The sequence below is a fragment of the Lichenostomus cassidix genome, chromosome 9 (genome assembly GCF_008360975.1).
Source record: "Lichenostomus cassidix isolate B80296 chromosome 9, HeHo_3.0, whole genome shotgun sequence".
Lineage (NCBI taxonomy): Eukaryota > Metazoa > Chordata > Aves > Passeriformes > Meliphagidae > Lichenostomus > Lichenostomus cassidix.
In genome coordinates this window covers 10,696,734-10,718,427 of record NC_139490.1, presented here as the reverse complement: position 1 = coordinate 10,718,427, position 21,694 = coordinate 10,696,734, and the positions used below count along the sequence as shown (strand labels likewise).

Below are 21,694 nucleotides of genomic sequence, written 5' to 3'. Positions count from 1 at the left end.
CCTTGAAGTCCTCAAGGGAAAAAAGGAGCACGAAGCCAAGCTGGCAGAAAACTAGAACTCAGCATTTACAGAGCAGCTCAGTAAGGGATCTGATGGTTATCTGAGGAGCTGGGTAGTAACTACATGTTGACATAGTCCAGATAGCCTCACTTTTCTTCATTCAGGTCCAGCTTTGGTGCCAAATGAGCAAAAAATGATTGTTTGGGCCAGATAGGACTCTGACAGTATTGGGCTGCTGGAGTGGATGAAACCAGCCAAAACAGATGTGGATATCAGGGGGAAATGCCAGATATTTGTTGGCTGGTTTGGGGTGGGTTTTTTTTCACGTATGCAGACCTAAAAGGGATAGTGAGTGAGTTTGAAACAGTGTCTGATGTTAAATGCAGGTAAAGGAACATGTGCCAGGGAGGCTGATACTGAATGGGAGCCAGCAGCTGCTCTCTCCTGCATCCCCAAATGGAGCAGATGCTTTCGAGGCAGAGATGTGAAACAAAATGATAGATGTTACTCTTGCTTGCCTCCAGAAAGGAGCATGCAATTAAAATGTAAGCATGAATGGAGCAGAATTTTCTTTCACTGGCAGCAGTGTGCTGGGAAAGAGTGAGAGCAAAGCAGAAGGCATGGATTGCTGTCTGCAGAGACATCCCCATTTGTGTTGGCAGTGTACAGAGGAGGGAGCTTGTAAGGTATTATCCACAGCCAAGTTCTTGGACCTGATACACAAACATGAGTGCGATTTGAGGAGCTGATACAATCTGATATGCAAACATGTTGATTTTTTTCCAGCAAGCAGTAGGAATACAGTTTGAGGCTTTTCAATTGCTAGAGGGCTGGTTAGGGAGTTCGTGGCATCACTGACCTAAATCTTTAATAAATCTTAGCAGACTGGGAAACTGCAAATACTGAAAACTGAGAGTGCTGGGCCAATATGCAGGAAAGGGCAATTTTGATAACCAATGCAGATCTGATGTGTTTATAACGAAAGCTGCTTTCCAAAGGAAAATGCTGTTTTCGTTTAAGTTGAAATGTTTTAAAAGGCACTAGTCTTAACAAAGCATGTTGTAAGCAAAACAGAAGTGAAAAACCAGACTGATTTTGACACTCTCGGTATAGCACATTTTGAGCTTTGTTTAAAAACTTTTCAAAACATGTTTATGTTAAAGAAAACATAATTTTAACAGGGAATCACACATTTTCCATTTTCATGGAAAATTTTTATGTCGTCTTGTGCTGATTTTGTTCTGCTTGAGGACAGGAGAGGAGAAAAAAAATAAAATTGAAGAAATGGGATTTGCTGTGAATGGAAAACTCAAGGTCTTTTTGAATCTGTATAGCTCACTGCAGGCTCATTCCCCGGCTGGTCAATATGGAACTGCCTACATATGGAATTTCAAGGTGTCACTGTAATCAATAGCAGCCAGTGAAAATGGCTCAATGGGAGTAGATATTCCCAAATGACCTTTTCCCATCAATAGTACTTCTAGCTTGGCTGGTAACTGTGGGTACATAGCTGTGGTACTGTTTTGTAAGCATCACCCTGCACACGTTAATAGCAGGGTTTTGGTTCTTCATCCATTAACCTATAGATCTCAGAAGGTAAGGACTTGTTATTGAACAAGTTTCTGATGGGAGTGAGTGTCTCAGTGTCTTCATGGCTGATCTGGAGATAAATAAAACATCATTTGCTAATAACCACGGCAGATGGAACAAGGATTGCCTGTCATCACTATTTCCCGCTTCACCAAGCATGCAACGTGATCTGCCTTGCCTGATGAACTGGCCCCAAGCAGGCACAGTGCACTGCAACAAAACAATTCATCTAAGATCATGCCAGTGGAATGCCAGGAGACACCTCAGTCACAGCACCTCCTTGGGAAAGGTACTGGAGGCAACAAGCAGTGAATTCCGGTTTCCCACTGAGATGCAATGGGATGGAGAAGAGGGTTGGTGGGAAGCAGGGAGTAACTGTGGATCAGAGACTTCACTTCCTTGTGCAGCCCAGGCAACAGGAGAGACACTACCACCTATGCTATGAAAATTATTAATAGCAAAGAAAAGGAAGAAAACCTTTTGGAAAACAATCCTTTCATGGACAATGAATTGTCAGATGATTTGGCAATAGTGTGCAAATACTCCCACAGACAGAAAAATACCTGAAAAATCTCTTTGCTGCAGCAGAGGAGTAGAACCACCATACCATCTGGAAGCAAAACTCAGGTTACACATCAATCAGGCATGATATTTAGGGATGAGGCTGATAATTCACTTGAACAGATACTTCCATAATTCCACTTGATGAGTTGGAAAACTCTTTGATGTTTTCAAGCCAAATGACTCCGTGGCAGATACATTTTAGTGAAGAACAAATCATTAGCCTGATTACAGGCATATTAGTGTAAATGTTGTGTCCCCTGATGTCTGGCAATTACTGTGTCTGGTACTATGAAGAATTCAAGTGATATTCTTCTGCAAACCATTCTGCAGCATCTCTCTGTGTCATTAACATCTTTGCAAAAGGAGCCTGCGTGGTACATTTGCAATGTCATTTTAGAGCCACAGCCTTTCCCCAGTGGTGGTATCCAGCATGAATATCCATATGAACAAGTCAAACCCCAGCACCTCTTTCACATGGATTTTGTCAGGCAGCTGCAGGGTCAGTTGTGTTCCTTCCTGCTCGGTCCATTTCCAGAGCACCACATTTTTCTGGATGCCAGGTAAGGCCAAATGCCTGGGTGGTGAGCAGGGAGCACCCATATCCCCCCATGCATCCTCACATGGTCTGCCCTCCCCTGCTTGACATGGCTCTGGGTAATACCCCTAGGCTAGGTGTGTCACACAGGGCAAACACCTTTCTAGAGGTGTTGCTGCCCTTCACAGATATTGGTGGTGAATCAAACATGGAAGGAAAAATATAAATGTGGAGCAAGGATTAAAGGTTTGAAGCATTTTTTTTTCTATTTCTGTCATCTATTGGTTCCTTCACAATCTTGTCATTGTTTGGGAAAATGTCTACTATAAATACATTTAGATCAGATGCTCTGAGATCAGCACCTAGTCTAGCAGATGAGAATAAAAATCTATTTGATGTTAGAAAGATAGTTTCTTTTTATTTTTGCAGGTTAGTGATTCATCCAGCATTTCAGATGTGAGGAGCAGCCCATTACTGGCATGTCCAGTGGCACTTGCTAGGGAGAGACCTCCTAGGTACCAGACCTTTGTAGTCACTAAGGTGAAGGCAGGTTGATGTCGAGATGGACTAAGTGACTTGCCTGTGTTCTCCAACTGTTTAGTTACCTGTGTTCAGTGTCTTCATGAAGCACCAGCCTTCCACAGTTTAAAAACCTTTAGGTAGCAGTGGAAATATTGTACAAACGGCTTTGCACATCATGACCCTGCAGCCTTCTACCATTGCATGCCATAGGTAAGATATTCAACATTGTATGAATGTTTTTTTATTAGGCTATAGTAGAAACTCTGTATGTATACTAAATCTGCTCCTGCTCCTGCAGAACTGATCTTTTGAGAGAACTATGTGGGATGAAGGGGTTTGTAATATTGTGCTGCCTTTTAACTTTGGAAATTATAACACTTATGTACACAACAGGCAAATGCATGTGAACCAGAGAAGAGAGCAGTGACTACAGTCCGTCTGCACCAGTCAGTGTCAGATGGGATATGAACAGATTTTAACAGATTATCAGAGAGCAGAATTCAACTCTGCAAAGAGTTTGTTCTGGTCCTAAAGCAGGACATCAAGGTGGGACTTAGGGTATTTCAAGCCACTTCCTTAGCATGAGAGACAAAGACAATGGAAATTTGTTCTGGGGTTTGTTCCTCATGTCCTTGCTCATACATGCCTCCAACGTGATGTGCCTTAGGTCTCTGGGACCTTGGCCTTGGGGGAAAGAGTCTCTGCACCCCCACTGGAAGCCACCATGTCTCAGTATTTGTTATGAGAGCAACCAAGACCTGGGTCCATTTGATAGGTCAGAAAAGGAGTGGTAAAATTGCACTGGCTCTGTTGAAACATCAGGAAAATCAATGGTCATTACTAGTTTGCATTTGTTCTTTCATGAAGAGATGACAGTTTGCTCCAAAAGGCTGCATTTGGCCATTTTGTACATCTGTGAGAACCTCCAGCTGTTGTTTCCTCTATCTTTGCATTGTTGTATTTGACTGAAACAATACCACACTCAAATAAGGGCAAACTCTGTAAATAAAAGCTGTTTAAATGCCAACAAATAACAAATATGTTGACTCTGGAGGCTGACTGATTACAAATTATTTATATTTGGTAGCTGCACTTTTCAGCACTACCAGACTCACTGACAGTACCATCCCACATCTAATTGTAAGCAACTGGAATCGTTTAATCATTGCATGGTATTTTGATTACATCTCACAAAGCATCCTGCAATGTATGAGCTTGCTTTCCAAATACCTCATTCCTGCTTCTCCTCTGATCACTGAGAATAGCCACACACATGGACAAAGCTTTCTGAGCAATTTACAATGTGTCTGATGGAAATTAGAGAGAAATCCACACCTGAAAACTTCTCTAGAGTCTGAATTTTTAACTCCTGTGAGCTGGTAGGGGTTTATTGCCCTTGTTTTATTTAGATTGATTCAGCACCAGGTTTTTTGGTTTCTATTACTCAGTCTGTTGCAGCAGGCTGTTAGGATTCAGCTCACAGACTCTTGTAACAGGAGAGCTGTCAGCTGGGCTTGATCTCAGAGGAAAGGATCAAAAAAGTCAGGGCAATACTGAGGAAGATGGTCTGCTGAAGGAAGGAAAGGGATGTGTGAATTACAACTGCACATCAGCACTATTAAAATGGCTGAGACACAGACTTCTCCTTCCTCACAACTCCAGGAATTTCACCTGAGGTCATCTGGTAAGGGTCCTGGGGGCCACCAGACCCTGTACCCCAAGGGCTCAGATCATATTTTCAAGGCAGAAGAAAAACAATTACTTGTTAACCTGATAGGCAATTATGGGACTGGTATGAAGAGTGGTGAAGGAGACCTTTTTTGGTCTCAGGGAACGAAAACAAATGCAGTGCATTACTGGGTCTGGCATGCCAGAGCATCAGCTGAAGGGAAGCAGCCGACTCCCAGGATTAGCACCCTTCCTCAGCAGGGAGAGAAGTCCTTACACAATGTGGAATGAGACAAATGAAGTTTTCACTGCAGAAGAAGAGAGGGAAACGCTGCTGGCAGCCAGCTCAACGGACTGATGAAACCGCAGCCCCAGGGAGACTGTTCAAAGGCTCTTTTGGTTATTTAATGAAGTGTGGTTGAGTTTTTACCCCTCAGCTTCAGTGCCGGAGGTTTTCTGTGAGCGTTTGAGGTCTTGCTCCTATCCCTGAGCTCATTGACTACTCAGAGAAATTTTTTAATCATATTTCTCTAGATTTGTAATGGTTTTTTTTCCTGCTGCGTGAAAGGCCACTCAGCTGGCAGAACAAATTCATCATATGGTGAAGCCAGGATAGGGACCAAGCCCGGGAGCCCACTGCAAGCTCTGGGACTAGGAGGGGACCTCAGCCACCTTGGGCAAATCATATCTGCAAGCACCACCTGGTGAACAATGCTGCAGCATTTACCAGTTCCTACGTAACTTTTTACAACAGCAGGTTAAAGAAATCAATTTTATTTAGAGAGAAAGGGCTTTTCTTGAAACTGTTGAGCAAGTTCTTTTAGACCACAGTGGATAACTGCAGTGGCAAGGGCTCCCATTACCCTCATTAGCAAAGTTTCAGCCTTTGCAAGATGCAGCCTTGCTCCCCTTTCTCCAGAGGTTACTGCCAGCAGGATGGCTTCTCCCACTCCCTCCCTCCCGGGCCCCGCTGGGGACCTGCCCTCCCACACCCAACCCCAGCAGCAGCACAGCCATGGTGTGGGAAAAGCAATGCCAGAGAAACACATTTCCAGCCCCACTTGGCAATTTAAATTCAGGAGAAGCACCCGGGCAGGAAGGCCCCAGCCGCTGCTCTGTGCGTGGCTGCAGGAGCCTGGCTCAGGTCACCAGCAGTGACATTGCTGCAGTCCGCCATGCAGCCATAGGACTGACACTTAATGGCACCGTGCCAGCCTGTGCCATGGTAAAGACATCCTGTCTGAGGCTGCAGTGAGTTTCTTTCACTAGCCCAGCACCAGCAGCACCTCAGCCTGTGGCTCAGAGCACGTAGAAGTCATTGTTGTTTGACAGGTCACTGTAATGGCAGAGGGCGAGCGCCGGGCCCTGTGCCGGTGGGGCCTCGGCTCGAGCCCTGCCCTGCAGCCCCTGTGCCGCGGCCCTGCCCGAGCCTGGCGTGCAGAGATGACTGTCCCACCTGGGCTCAGCCACAGCCTGCTGCTTGTGCTTCAGTCTGCTGCTGCCGTGGCAGTAGGTCCCGCAACACCGGCATGTCAGGAAGCGCTTGGCTCGGTGTTTGGCCTTTGACTCGGAGGCTGAGGCTGTCCCTCCGTGAGGGAGAGTCACAGGGGTGACACCCCGCGGGTCGGGCTGCCCTTTCAACCGGCTCCTTCTCCTCTGGACGGGGTCCAGGCTGATGTCGGACTGGGAGGAGCAGCTCTCGTTCCAGCCAGCGCTGGCGTTCAGGCTGCGCAGGGGCAGGGCGAGCCGCAGCGCCTTCCAGAACTGGGAGCCGGAGCGCTTGGACTTCTCCCCCTTCCAGGTGACAAAGGAGACGGATTCCTTCAGCTGCAGGATGCTGGGGTGGGTGCACTGCAGCGGCCTGTACTCCACTACGATGAGCTTGGTGGCTATGGCGTTCTGGCACATGATGCCCAGCTTGAACTCCAGGAGGCTGATGCTCTTCTCCGTCAAGTAATCAGGACTCAGGACCACGATCATCCTGCGGCTCCTCTGGATGAAGTCGAACACGGCTTCAGTGGTATCTAAGAGTACAAGGGCAGAGGAATTGGGGTGGACAGGGAGAAGGGAGTGGGGAGAGAAAAGCTAAGGAAGCTGTTTGGTGGCACACCTGCACAGATCCCTCTTCCCACAGAGGGAAATCTGGCACAAGCCCTGTGACTTCCAACTTGCCCACACTCTTGCTGGCAGCATTTTTACTATGCAGTGGGTTTCTGAGAAGACTGAAGCAGTACATGAGAAGCCAGGATATGCCACAAGTGTACTGACTTCTGCCCTGCACAGCATCACTGCTCCCCAGGGAAGTGCAGGCGTTTTATAAAGTGTAGGTCTTGTTTGGGAACCACCTGCCCACAGCTTGAGCAGCTCTTTGCAAGAGGGGATCAAAGTGAAGCAATTGCCCCAGCTCAAACTTCAGGGGCTAAGACCCACCTACCCCTGGCATGCTCTCTCATCTTTAAGTGGAAACCTCCAAATCTAGAAAACAAAAATGTGAGCCTTAAAAATGTGGAGGCCACTGGTTCCATCATGAGGGGTGGAAATAGTGTCCTTCAAAGCATTTCTTGGGATTAATTGCAAGTTGTAAAGCTCAGCAAGAAGCTTAGCTGGAATGGTGCCAAACAAGAGCAGCATCTCTCTTATTACGAATTTTGAAAAGCAGCAAAACTGAAGGATGTCCTTGGACTTCCACCTGTGGCTTGGGATGCAGAAAGCATACTGAAGGTGTCATGGCTAATGGGTGAGCAGAGGAAAGGATGGGAATTACAGGGCTGTGGTGCTCAGCAAATTAACAAAAGCTGAGTAATAAAACTGTACAAACTTTAAAAAACCCATACACTTGCTAAGTGCTGGTGCCTGAGATGAGAGGGGACCCAAGGACAAGCTGGTGTTCAAGCAGGACAAGGATCATTAGAGTAAGAGCTCTTGCACATTCAGAGAGAAAAATCTGCCTCTAGGAATGCCTTGCAAAGAGCTGTTCTGGGAAGAAGAGCTACCTGCTGCTTCCCTTCCATTTCACACTGCTAAAGCCTTCATTCCTCAGTCTGGAGACTCTCCTCTCTCCCTGACAGTGGAACAGTGGTCTTTTATATGAATAAAAATACTGTTTCTTCCCTTCAATGGAATAAGAGGCAATGCCTCTTATTCTTCTAGCATGTGGCTGTCTCTTATCTCACAGTAGAAGGTGCACTGTGTTGCATCTGGATGCAACTTATTTGAATATTGTACAGAGCAGTACTTTTCAAATATGTATGACTAGCTGTAAAATTCATGGTCACTAGATTACTTGGAGACCAAGACAGGAAAAATGATCATACAGTAATATCCTAATGGAGAAAGTAGGGCACCGTTTGGTTAACAAAATACTGGAATTAAAAGCAAATTATTTTGAAAGGGGTTTTTTTTCATACACAAGGTTTGGAGGATTTTCACCCCCAACACAGTGGAAAACACTGATTCATTGAAATCAAAAGTAGATGGTAGTCAGTTCTGTCAGAATTGTCACTTACCGCCATGACACATTTTTACCACCCTATTTCAAAGGCATAAAGATTGGCAGCAATCTCCAATTTACTAAGCCCAGACCTCATTCAAACTTTTCTACAACTGATTGAAATCTATTTTGAAAACAGCCAAGCTTCAACAGTTTGTGAAAGAAAAAGCTTTTCTGCTGGTTTGAGAGGTCTTTCTTTTTGAAACTGGAATCACAGAACCACTGCAAAATGTAAGCAGGAGCAGCCCCTGGGAGGTCACCTATTCTACCTGCCTGTTCAAAAAGCCCAGGTTCAATTAACATGAATGACTCTGATGCTGCTGAAATGAAATGTTTTGATTGAAGTGACAGTGCTGGTTTTCTTTTATCAATTTTGAATTTGTGACACTTTTTGAGACTTTTTGAGTCTCTTTTTTTTGACACTTTTTTTTGGGCAGGGAAACTACTCAAATTTCCAAATATATATTTGATTTCTGAGAAAGGGATGCATTTAGACTTGGCTGACCAGGATACCTGGGGATGTTCAGTTTGCAGTGTTTACCCAGCTCATGAAAAACCCTAAGCAGACACTTCACAGCATGCAGGTAAGATCTTCCCTCCCAGTGGCACAGCCCAGGATGGGACAGGCAGCAGCAACACCGCAGGGGCTTGGGGATTCCATACTCTTGGTTATCTGCTTTATACTAAAAAACCTTCTATTTTTACTAAATGTTTACAAAAGACACTGCATGTTTTTACTGGTTTACTTGTGTCTCCCCAATGCACCCCAAAGATGTAACAGAGATTATAAGGATTATGGTCACAGATCCCACACTGCTAGATCCCAAATCCACAGATTGTCAAAGGTACTCATTTTGGCAGTGGTCTGGAAGTGCTGAGCTGTCTCTCAACTTACCTCCTGGCAGCCAAACATGGGAAACAGGCAAGAAAGTGACTTGGATGAGAAAACATGAAGCTGACTGAACCTAGAAGGTGATGGGCAAAGTAGCTGGAGAGTGAGTTTGATTTCTGTGGATTGGGCAGATTTCTAAAATTCTGATTTGATCTCCAAGGCAAAAAGATTATGTTTCCTTCCCACATTTTTGTCTTGTGATTGCCAAGTGAGCACTTTTCAGATCTTTCTGTGTGTGTGTGTGTGTGTCCACTGCTTTGAGAGACATTTGAATGCTGAGTGTCATTGTGTTTCTGCTTAGATGGCCCTGGGAGCTCAGGTGCCTCTGCAGGCACAGCATGAAACAGCCAGGAAAATGTCCCCTTCCAAGAAGGAGCCCCAAATGTCTTGATGCTTGGACTACACACAATCATCTTTCTTTAACAGCATTTCGCAGACGTAATGGGAAGATGGTACTTATGAGAAATGCACAAGGACTGAAATGCAAAAGTGAAAATGTTTTATTGAAAAGCAAAATAAAATAATACTGACACTTCACAGACCAAATCACACAAAGGCAAAAACATACAGAAAAGGGAAAACTCTGGAACAGCTGTACAACATCAAACAGCACAGGGAGGGAAGATATTTTTTCCAATTTGTGCCACGCTGTTTCCCCATGAAATAACAATGAGGAACTTTGCATGAGCTGCATATTGATAAATGTTAGGTTAGAGCACAGAAACTCAAATGAATCAACTGATTCAGACAGATGCTATGACAGAATCCCACAATGGAAACCACATGTGGCATAGAATGAAATGACAGGCGTATCTGAGGTGCTTGCAGATCTGCTTTACAGCTGGGACTGGGCTTTACCCCTGGCCTGACAGATCCCAGCAAAGCCACTGGTAAAGCTCCTGGGCAAGTGGAACCTGCTCCAGCACTATTCCTTCCACACTGCTCCTTCTGCCCTCTCAGGCCCCTTCCAAACCGTCACACCTTTTGCCTAGTGAGTGCTCTGCTCATGTCTCTCAGTAATCCTGTTCTGGGGTTGCAATGACACCAAAGGCCATTGCAGTGTATGCCAGAGAAAGTCCAGGTCTATTCACTATCTGGAAAACTCTTTGAATAAAATCAGCAAAATACATGAGGGGGATTTAACTTCCTAAAATAATCAGACTTAGGAAAACATCAGCAAAAGTTCTCTTGGTAACTCAGCCAAAAGCAAGATGTGATGTAGTGAGGTCTGGGATGTCAATTCAATTTATGTGTATTTTGGAGTCAATTTTTTAAAAATCATATGGGAATCTAACACAGCTCTGCTTTGGCCTCAGGGCCTTCCCTCTGCCTGCAGATCTGGCAGCTGATTACAGAGATGCTCAAGACACAAACAAAAAGGTGGAGCTGGGCAAAATGACATGGTTGCAATGGGTTCAGAAAGCTGAGCATGGGTTTGGGTACTATCTCTTATAAATGAAGTTTTCTGGAGTGTGGGAAGCAGCTCTGTCCCTCCACAGACAATCACAGTAGAAAAGCTCATAAGAAAGCTTTTAAGCACCTCTGAGCAGATGAGTAGCTCCACTGTCACCAGTGAAGCTGACTGCAATTTCACCTGCTTAATCAAAGCTTACTTGGGGCGGGGAGGATGAAGAGGATGGTAAGAAAGAAGCCCTATTTGTTCCACATTTGTACAGGGTCCTGGTTCCAGCCAGGACAGGATTAGTTTTTGCAGTAGGGAGGAGGAGGCATATCCAGGACACTGAAGTTATTCTATACCACCTCATATTTGTAAGGGGCAGGGAAAAGGGGGTCTCTTTTGGAGAGAAGGGGTCCCTTCTGGGTCAGTGCAAGGTGGCAGAGGGAATGGTTGGATACAGTCTGTTGTTGGGGGGTTTTCCATGTGAATCTTCGTTTCTCGTACTCTCACTATTTCTTATCTCATTGCTCTTTCCAGTAAATTATCCTTGTCTCAAGCCGGGATCTTTACCTTTTGTGCCTCCAGTTCTTCTCTCTGGCCCTTTGCAGGGGGAAGGAGAGGGGGAAAATGAGGGCCACATGGTTTCAGTGGGAGCACCGAATTGCGTACCATTCCTAAACATGATATACAGTACCTGAACAAGAGCATGGTGAGCTGTAGCTCCCTGCAGCCCTGGAAGAACATTATTAATCATAAAATGCTAAGTTTTCCCTGACACCAGGATTCAGCTCCACACCTTTAAGGCTGGGCTTTTTACTGGGACACTCTCAAACCTCCCAGCTCAGCTGGGTGAATAGTGCATAGACTCCAAAGTGTAGTGCTTTTATAGTGCCATTATGAATGCTTATGCTTCACCCACTGGACACCAGCAGGGTAAACGCGAGTCAAAGGTGACTCAGGAGCAACCACCAGCAATAAAAATAACCAAGCACTTGGGTGTGCATAATACTGAACTCCACAATTAAGTGGAGGTCTTTACACTGGGAGCTACAGGAGTATGGAAACATCCCCAGATCTTGTAGTTTTATTTGAAAACATTGTGAAGCATAGCACCAGTCAATGCTAGGGCCCCACTGTGCTTTGGTCTGTCCTACAAGGGAAAAGAAACCCCCCTCCTCAGCATGAACTGTGTGATGAGGGTTAACTCACCAGCCGTCTCCTGCTGAAGGATGGACAGCTGCACAGTGGGGCTTTGTGTTTCGATTTTGTGCAAATGTTGCAGAAGCTGAGAAACATCCTCTGCTCTGCAACTCTGGGCTGGAAAAAATGTGGGGGGAGACTGGCTTTGTAAAGTCAAAGCCATTTTAAACCTAAGTCCTGAATTAGACACAGTGATGTTGTTCATAACCAGGCAGAGAAGACAGAATCTTCACAGAATCACAGAATAATTTGGGTTGGGAAGAACCTCTAAAGACCACCTCGCCCTGCAATAAGCAAGGACACATTCAACTCTCAGTCAGGTGGCTCACAGACTTGTCCAATCTGGCCTTGACTGTTTCCAGGGACAAGGGCATCCACCACCTCTCCGGGCAATTTTTGCCAGTGTTCTACCACCCTCAGTGTAAAAGATGTCTTACTTATATATAGTCTGAATCTACCCTCTTTTAGTTTAAAACCATTACCCCTCGCCCCATTGCAAAAGGCCCTACTAAAAAGTCTGTCCCCACTTTTGTTATAAGCCCCCTTTAAGTATTGAAAGGCCACAATAAGGTCTCTCTGGAGCCTTCTCCAGAGAGAACATCCCCAGCTCTCTCAGCCTGTGCTCATAGTCTTACCTAGATGGACAGAACTAGTAGTTTTTAGTGAGTTCAAATAAGTTTGTAGGGTGGCCTGGTGAGTTGGACATATATCCAGTGTCATCCCAGAGGCCTTTGGAAGCACCCTGCATGATGCTTTGCCCCAGCCAGTGGCAAAGACAGTAGGCAGATTCAGTAGTACATTGGGGTTCCTTGTAGTGCTTGTGAAGTCCCTGAGTTTACTCTACAAAGAAACATCTCTCAGACATGTTCCATAGCCTGTACTAATGAGAGATTTCCCTGGATTACAAGCAGCTCTGAAGGATCTGGAGTACCTGTGAGACTGCCGAGTCCCAGAGACTGACCACTTGTTACTAGATGTGCTACAATACAAGTAGCACGCAGTACAGTTGTAGGGGTTTTTTTAATGCTTTTGTAACAGTCATTTCCCTTTGCCAAACAACCTGGATGCATCTGCTTCAAAGGAAATGGGGGGAGCAAAGACGGGGAGCCTCAAGAGTCTATGCTCCCCCCAGTGAAGCAGAACTCTGTGATCCCACAAGTGATTGGCACTACAGGCCTGGGACAGGCAGAAAAGGCTCTGCACTGGAGCCACCTTGCAAACTGTTCCCCAGCCTCTGCAACAGGGACTGAGGACCAAAAAGGAGTGAAGTCACTTAGGAGAGGAAAGAAGCTCTGTCCTGGATGCTAAAAAAGGTCCCACAGGAACTGGATCTAGGAGTACTGGCCATGCTATCACGAGGTTCTGGATGCATCCCATCTGGATAGCAAATTTGGACCTTAAGATTGTGTGGCTGGTAACAAGGAGATACATTTACAGAGAGGAGGTGTTTGCATCTTTGGTCTCTCTCTACTGACAGAGCAATATCAAAGCTGCAGGGAGAACATGAACTATCCTCTGAAATGCTTGGGACATGGTCCTTCATGGAAAATACCCTGAGTTCCTCCTCACACCCTGGCCTAAACTGAGGATTTTTGGGGTGTGTTTTGGTTTGTTTTCTGATTGTGTCAAACATTTTTCAGGGATATACATCAACCCATCAAGGCTCAAACTCCTGCTAATTTTTTTCACTGGCATTTCCACCTGCAGCTGCTTCCAGAACCTGCCCTTTGGGAACTTGGATTTCTCGCCTTTCCATTTAATGACATTCAAGGCCGCCTTGGCCTGCTTCAGCTCCTTCACTTTGCTCTTCTTGATGGCTTTGTACTGCACTAGAATGACTTTGATGTTGCCCTTGGAGGCCATATTCTCTAGGCCAGCCTTGAGCTCCAGCAGGGCCTGTGTCCCCTGCAAGACGTAGTTGGGGCTCAGGACAACAAGCAGACGTCGGCTTTTCTGGATGAAGCTCAGGGTTTCGTCTGTGACAACTGGGAGAAAGAAACATTGAGGTGGTTAGTGATGCCCAAGAACATGCTGCTGAGCTGCTGCTGTGACACCAGGTGCCTCTTGAAGGGGACAATGAAATCCCTTGGAGGCCTTCTCTAGACTATACTGGTGCTTCCCAACCGTGCAATTGACTCCAGGTCAGACCTGCTACACCAGGGCTGGCTCCCACTATCCCACACAGTGACATCTTCTACTCCCAGCCCCAGAATGCCTATAGATGCATTTCCTCCTCCCTGTGCTACACAGAGATGACCAAGAGAGCTAAACCTAAAAGTGACTGTACTATACATCATTGACACCACCCAGTGCTATGAGGATGCCTTGTGACCAAGAGGGCTGCTGATCTCAAGCTCAGATCTAGCTTCCTTCTAGTGAGAGGGGAAAAAGAGGCTCTGTGGACCAAAGCAGGGAAATTGCCAGCTGAATAACACATGAACTCAAGGGAAAGACTCACCCAGAAGAGGCTTCAGGAAGCCTGAATGTGAATGCTTACGTCCTCCTCTGGCAGAAGTCCAGAATGACTCTGAATACTCCCTTCACGCCTCTTGCCTCAGTTTCCCCACACCAAACACACAAGATAAGTATTTACACCCTCCCTGAGTGCCCTCACGGGATGATTTGCTTTGGTAAGTACTACCATCCTAACTCCTGTTACTCATCCATCTGTTCCTGCTGCTGTCATCTATGAAAGCAGATTAGAGCATTTTTAGAACTGACTCTGAGGACTTGTAGTCAAGTGTCCAAAAATGACACTCTTTGAGCTGGAGACATGTTATGGTAACTGCGGATCCTCTTTAATTTTCTGACATCTGCAGGTAGACTGTCCTTGGCCACCTTCCTGTAATTAATGTGAAAATCTCTTGTAAGCATGAATCCCAGCGCTTGTACTCTCTGCTGCAGGATCTCCCACACTTCCTTGACAAGGGAACACTCTTGACTGGTCAGAAATTACAATGGAGAGTAAAATAATGCTGACAGACAACTTCATTTAGCTGTCAAGCACGTTTGATTAGTTCCCGTCAGCTAACTCGCGGGATAATCCATCTCCCACTGTTTCTTCATCAAGGACAACATAACTCTCTACCCATGACACAGATGCACACTCTGGAGGCATGACACCAGCTGTCAAAAGCTATTTCCTGGCCCGCCGTGCTTTCCCGAGAAGATTAGTCAAATCCTGGCTAAGAAGCACCGGGGAAGCCCCAGCAGCATCGCGGACAGCAGAGCAGTGACAAACCACTCGGGCAGCTCCGCAGGGCTGGCGCTGCCTTGAGGCTGGCAGTGACTGAGGGAGGCAGTGACAGGAACGTTTAAGGGTAAAGGTGAAGGACAGAGAGCCCAGCCGAGCTGTGCTGGGAGGAAAATGACACCCACCAAAATGAACAGGGCAAGAAGTGGCAGCAGGAACAGGAGGGAGATGGACATCTGATGAAACTGGCTCAGAGCAAATCTGCTTGGAGCCTGACACTGGCATCAAGCAAATTGAGCCTGGAGAGTGCCCTGCCATGTCATTCAGGCTCTTTTCTAGAAGGAACAGCACCAGGATTGCAGCTGACTCACTGACATACACATTTATTTAGCCTCAAACTTCAAGGTGCTCCTACATCCTGGCAACAATCTAGGAGAGAAAGATAACAGATTCCAAACTGATTCTTCTCCCTTTATCAGGCAGCTGGGCAGAGAATCCAGCAGTCCCTTCTGTTCCTACCCAAAAGGGACCCCAGTGGACATTCTCAGCACAGATTTTGTCACCAGTGGGGTCCTGAGCCAAAGCCCATGAATTCAAAGTGGGGTGGTCTGCATTGGCAGAATTCAGACTTTGAACTTTTAATAGGCATCAGGATCATACATCCAATTCAGCCTCCAAAAAAGTGAAAATTAAAATATCGTCTAGATCTGTGCCCTCCCTGTGGAGTTTATGTGCAGCTATGTGAATCTGGAGATTTTCACAAACTTCACTCTTGGCGATTCCTTGCATTCCTGCAGCAGACACTATGTCCAGAGCCTTGTATGAATGATCTTGACATAGTGAAAAAAACTACATCTTAGGGAAGAAATGAGTCTCACTACCTGCAACAAAGTAATTTTAATTATAGTAGCTTAATTGTACACTATATTAGACACAAACTCCCTAATTAACAAGGATGAATGGGATGCACATTATCTTCTCACTGACTTTGGCACCTTCCACTCCTTCCTGAAGCAGACACTCCTGGCTTTTACAAGCATTCACCATTACCCTCTGTGAACCAATCCAGCATAACATTTCCCCTGCCTCTTTTCTTCTAGCCTTGGCTTTATCCCATTTTTTTAAGGCCCCTTTTTTTAAGGGGTGGCTCAGAGGGCTTGCATGAAGGTCAGTTGTCCGGTTCCCCATGCTGACAGATGAATCACTCCCACACATCACTCCTGAAGAGAGCAACTGAAACAACCAACCACCATCACTTGCCCACAGCAGCCTTTTTGATGGCCTGGAGCTTCTGCAACACTGTCATGTGAAGCAAAAACATTAGGAGACACCAAAAAGAGCTTATCAATAGTGGTGGGGAAAACCCAAAAGATAATCCGGATAAGCTTGTTGCTATCAGTGATCAATACCTCAAAGAACAATAAAGACAGGATGTGCATGGAGCACAGCCCCTGTGCAATACTCACTTCCCCCAGGGAGGCTGTCTCTGTCGAAGATACACAGCTTGTACCCAAACTCGTTCTCCAGGACGCCCCGCAGTGTCAGCAGCACGAACTCCTCCTCCTCTGCATTGCGAGCATAGGACACATACACATCGTACTCCTTCCCGTCTGGGCACAGGGAGCACAGGGAGACACAAATGGCAGAGGACATCTGTGATACTGCCCATGCTGGGCCTTGGACTTGCAAGAGAAGCAGGTAGGATGGCTCACTCGGAGCCCAGGCCCCACAGGTTAAGGCATGTAGATTTCCAGACCAGCCCACTCTGTCCAGGCTTCTTTTGTCTTTTGACTTCTTTGACTTTGCTCCCTCTCACTGCTGTCTCTCCACAGGAGCAGTCCCACCAGACAGAGACTTGCACCCTGCCTACACCCTCTGAGAGCTGCTGCACCCCGTGGCAGGTTCACACCACAAGCTGCAAGGGCTCAAACACCCTCCTCCTCCTCCAGAGGAGCAAATCTCACCTCAGAGTCCCTAGCAATGAACTCCCAGTAACACAGGGAAGCTGTGGAAGAACTGAGGACAGAATGGTGATTTCCACATCCATCCTTTTGGATGTCTTCCCACATTTTAAAGCAGATCACTCTGATTCAGATCGTGAATCCTTACACAGAGTCACCAGGGAAACCAGGGACTTTCTGAAACCTGATAACTTATCTTGACAATCTGGATCAGATGACACTGCTAGATCAGCAGGGCAGTGCCCCAGGGAGCCTGGCATGTCCACAGTCCACCTCTGCAGAGAATACAGAGGACTTCTTTCTCATTTCTCCTGAGCCAAAAGCCTGACTCCTCTTGCTCTAAAATGACCCACACAAGTGAATGTAGGTAAAGAAGTGGAAGGTCAAAATGTTATTATGCTGTGAAGCAGGTTAAAAATAGCTTATAGGAAAATTCCTGTATGAAAACAAAGGGCCTGGCCCATAGCAGGATAAAATAAATGAAAGCTCTTTAACTCCTTACCTAGAATGGTTTCATCTGTTCCAAAATGAGCCCGATAGAAGAGAACCATCTCAAGCCAATACACATGATAGACGACTATGAGCACCACAACAAGCAGGATGGTCGCTCCCAGGCCACAGGCCAGCTCCACAGTGTACTTGGGTGCTACAACTGAGTACAAAAATAAATAGGGGGTCAGGTTTAAAGAACAGGTTAGGCCTTCAGTGAAACAAGCTGACGTCATACACAGCCAAACACCACAGAGGAACAGCCAAGTGGGCCCTTCAAAGTAAGGTGACCAAGCTAAGGCTTTTCTGTCAGGACATGAGATGGTTGGCCACTCTGGAGACCCATTCTGGGTTATTAGGTCTGGTTATGCTGGCAGAGCAAGTCCATAGCACAGGCTAGACTTCTGTCTCTGAGTGAGGCCCTGGGAGCAGCCAGGAGGTAGAATGACCTGTTGGTGGAAAAAACCTGCAGAGTCCAAAGCCAGATCATGAACATGACCCTCTCAGCAGTATCAGCAAACTCTTGGGGCAACACAACTGCTCTGACTTCTAAGAGATCCAGATAAAGCATCTGCAGCAAAATAAAGGCAATGGTTACCACTCTCCCTCCCTATCAAACAGACACAGGTCTTGGGGCTTCTCCCAGACTGACACCCAGGATATAACTAGCCATGGCCTCACTCTTTTTACCATGAAAGAAGAGCCAGAGTTAATTACAGAAGAGCTGAAATGCTTGCAAACAAACAGGACACCTGTGGGCGTCAAGCCAGAACATCACAGGCCCCCTGCAACTCATACACTGTCACACCACTGCTGCTTCTTTGTACTAAGGACAGAAAATTTCTAACTGTATCCCTGGGCAACTCTGTTGGTGGCAGTTCACATGCACACTGGAAAACTGCATAATAAAAGAACAACAGGGAGTGGAAACACCACCAAATTCCAATATTTAATAAGTTTCTAATAAAACTGAATCACAAAATTGAAAATGGCTGGAATTTATTGTTCATTAGGTGATGAGCAGCAGAAGTACATGAGAAGGAGAGGGAAATCATCCAGAAAAAAGCAAGAAATGTATATGACCTAATGTAATGAAAGAGTTGGAGCCAATACACAGAGCCACTTGCTAAAAACTAAAAGCAAAGTGCTGAGGTGTTAGGTTCTGCTATGTCTGATGTTCCTATGGGATGTGCAGGGGGATGGGCTGCTGTGAGCTTAACTTAACATTGCTCTGCCAGCAGCAGCTAGGGATGGTTCTCAGATATTGTCATGGAACAGAGCAGGAAGAAGGAGTGGTGGGCAACCACATCTGCTCAGTGCAAACCTTGTCAAATAACCAAGACCAGATGTGGGGAGGAAAAGAGAGGATAGTACAGATCAATCCACTAGAAAACAGTATTTAGGCACTGTTATGTAGAGAAAAAATTTGAGTATTTCAGATTCATTTCTGCTACATGTACAAATATTATCACCCCAGAAGAATTATATGTGGAGTATGAACACACTGGCAGATGGTTTCAGCAATTCTCAGTTATGTATTTGGTCTATTGCTCCTTCCTAACAATCCAGAAGAGGTTTGTATCAAAGGAACCGGACTAAAAAAGAAGGAGGACAAGTACCAAGAAGAAAGAGAAAAAGATCCTCCAGTAAAGACCCCCATGAGACTTCCCATGCTTATAAGGCAGAGCAAGGGTGTCACTGAAAATCAGGAAGAAGTTGAGTAGCCCTTAGTATTCAGTTTCCTATTGGATCTTAATTTCTTCACTTCTGATGTTAATTAGATCTTTGCTCCTTGTTTTCTTATATGTCTTTTCCAGACTAGATGTCTCCAACCATGCAAGATGCAGTGTCTGGGGTAGATGTTTGTGGATGGCCATTGATGTTCTGTTAATGGTCATCCTCTTTTTTGGGGTATCTTTTGGGCTACTCCCAGTCTGTTGATATGTTAAACTCGTCTCCATAGAGTGGTGCTACATTTCCTAAAATTCATTTCCCCAAGGCAAAGGCAAACCAAGCTTGACTAGAGAAGTAAAATAAAATAAAATTTTTTAAAGTTATATTGTTTCTGACAGAGGGAAGGTGTCTGGCATAAGCTAAACAAAGCATGGCAGAATTCCTTGTGGGAGAGGGGAGGTCTGACTTACAGTAAAAGCAGGTGTTGAAGCTCTAGATGAGGTTGATAAGGAGGCAGAAAAATCCCCCTTAATCAGAAAACCTCACATAGCTTTTATTACTGAGAGGTGGGTCTGGGAAACAAGAACAAAATCTTTGATGAAAAAAAGATGTAGGAAAAACCCATACAGAACAGAGATGAATCATTCCATACCACCCATGCTGAGGTGGCTGTATGCAGACTGCAGCATCATGACAGCAAGGAGTAAAACCACAGAGCATCATGGTGTGACTGTCTCACTCCCCGAGCAATGCCAGCAAGAGCAGTCTGGCTTCTGGAGGATGCCAACTGCTAGCTGCTGTGTCACGCAAAACCCTCACATAATCAAGTAACCTGAAATAATTTCAAGCAGCCTGGCCCCTCAGCTCTGCTTCAGTTGCGGTACAGGGATGGGATGAGGACAAGAGATGTGTCCACCACTCTCTGTCCCCAGGCACTTGCCCATGGAAGGGCCCTAAGTTCCCTGCCTCCAAGAACAGACTGTGTTAGGCAAAAAGGCCTGATGGAATTCTTTGCCCCTTCCTGTTTTGCAGGGCAAGGCTCAAGGCAGGATCAAGAGCCCCCTGAGCAGCCCTCCCTTCACACCCTGCTCGGCAGGCACCTCACCTTTCATGCGCACTACAGCCTGGCTGTGCTCCTCGCCTTTGGCGTTCCTGGCGTAGCAAGTGTAATTCCGCTTCAAGTCCTCTGCTGTGGCTTTTGCAACTGTTAGAGTCCTTATGAGAGTTCTGTCTTCAAAATCTCTGGTAATTTCACTGTAGGAGAAAAACTAGAGCATTACACATGTGAAAGTGCAGCAAGTTTTTAGTGACAGATATTCCTTTCCCTGATATAACCTCTTTCTTTAAAAAGGCCAAAACACATAAACTGATATTTATAAACCGATATATACTTCAGAATTTAATACAGCTGCGGCTATTCCTTTATCTGATTTTCCTTAATATTTATTTTGCCACTCATAATTTTCTCATTGCAGCTGTGCCACATTGCCTTTTAGAGAAAATGGAAGTTCCTGCCTATAAACAACGAGATCTCATGAACTGAAGATTCAGAGCTCACATCACATTGCCTATGCAACCCTGGATGAATCTCTTTGTCTCTCTCTGCCTGAATTGACCATCTGCAAAATGGGGATACAGTATTTCCTTTTGCCTCTCCTTTTTCTACATTGGTTTGTAAATCAACTGGGGCAGTGACTGCCTTTCACTTGTAATTCAGCATCCAGCAAATGGGACTTAGATCCTCATTTTTGTTCTTTATGTGATTGAATCTCTATTCTTCCTAATCAATACTATGTATAATATTACATTTTTGTTTTCAGCCTCTGTTTTTGTGAAACACTGTTATCCCTTGTGCTATTTGGGAACACTCCTCTAAAGAGAATTGTCTGCCCATTTTTTAAGTCCCACAACAGCACCAGCTTTGGCATCACTAGCAGGACCTGAACAAATGATGATGTGAACTGGTTAACAATGCTCCCTCAAATCCCTCTGTAAGATATGACACTGCCCAGGCCTGGAAACCTCCTTGCTGGAGTTTCTGGTGCTCATCACAGCATGGTGCAGACACAGAGGCTTCTGATTAACAGGGAGACTCCACACTCCCTTGGGACTGTCCCATGCCTGTCCCCACGCCCCTCTGCAGGACCCAGAGGATTAGATACAAATGAAGGTTCACATTACATGTTACCTTTGTGTGACTTTTATCTTGGGGTCTGTGATGTCATCTGTGTTTTTCCCATCTATGGTCCACCATACCTCAGTCCGGGAATCCTTCAGGAAGGTGAAGAAAACCTCACAGGGCAGGATAAGGTCATCACCTGGAAATAAAGGACCATCATCTCCCAGAAAAAAAAAGGTATTGCAAAGCAGGAACAGCACCAGCCTTACTTTTGTACCAAAACCCAACCAGCCTGAGCTCTGCCTCCCTTCAAGAGGGAATGAGGCCAACATCCACTTTCTGACATAAGTTGTAATAACAGTTTAACATCCCTGGACATGATGACTTGTGACAGACAG

At 45.7% G+C, this 21,694-nt stretch overlaps 1 protein-coding gene across 3 annotated transcripts in view; it reads right to left on the bottom strand.

Moving 5' to 3' along the window:
• Positions 1–5,637: 5,637 nt before the first annotated feature.
• The window catches only part of IL1RAP (interleukin 1 receptor accessory protein), a 48,138-nt gene continuing 32,081 nt past the window's right edge, over positions 5,638–21,694 (bottom strand). For 2 of the 3 annotated variants that reach the window (XM_085069395.1, XM_085069396.1), the window contains exons 7-11: positions 21,366–21,495; positions 20,283–20,431; positions 17,517–17,666; positions 16,520–16,663; positions 5,638–6,903 (exon numbers count right to left, since the gene is read on the bottom strand). In XM_085069395.1, the coding sequence (XP_084925521.1) occupies positions 6,179–6,903; positions 16,520–16,663; positions 17,517–17,666; positions 20,283–20,431; positions 21,366–21,495 (1,298 nt within the window). In that variant the 3' untranslated portion in view covers positions 5,638–6,178. Of the gene's footprint in view, positions 6,904–9,738; positions 13,846–16,519; positions 16,664–17,516; positions 17,667–20,282; positions 20,432–21,365; positions 21,496–21,694 lie in introns of those variants that run through there. The other variant, XM_085069397.1, reaches the window with a different exon arrangement.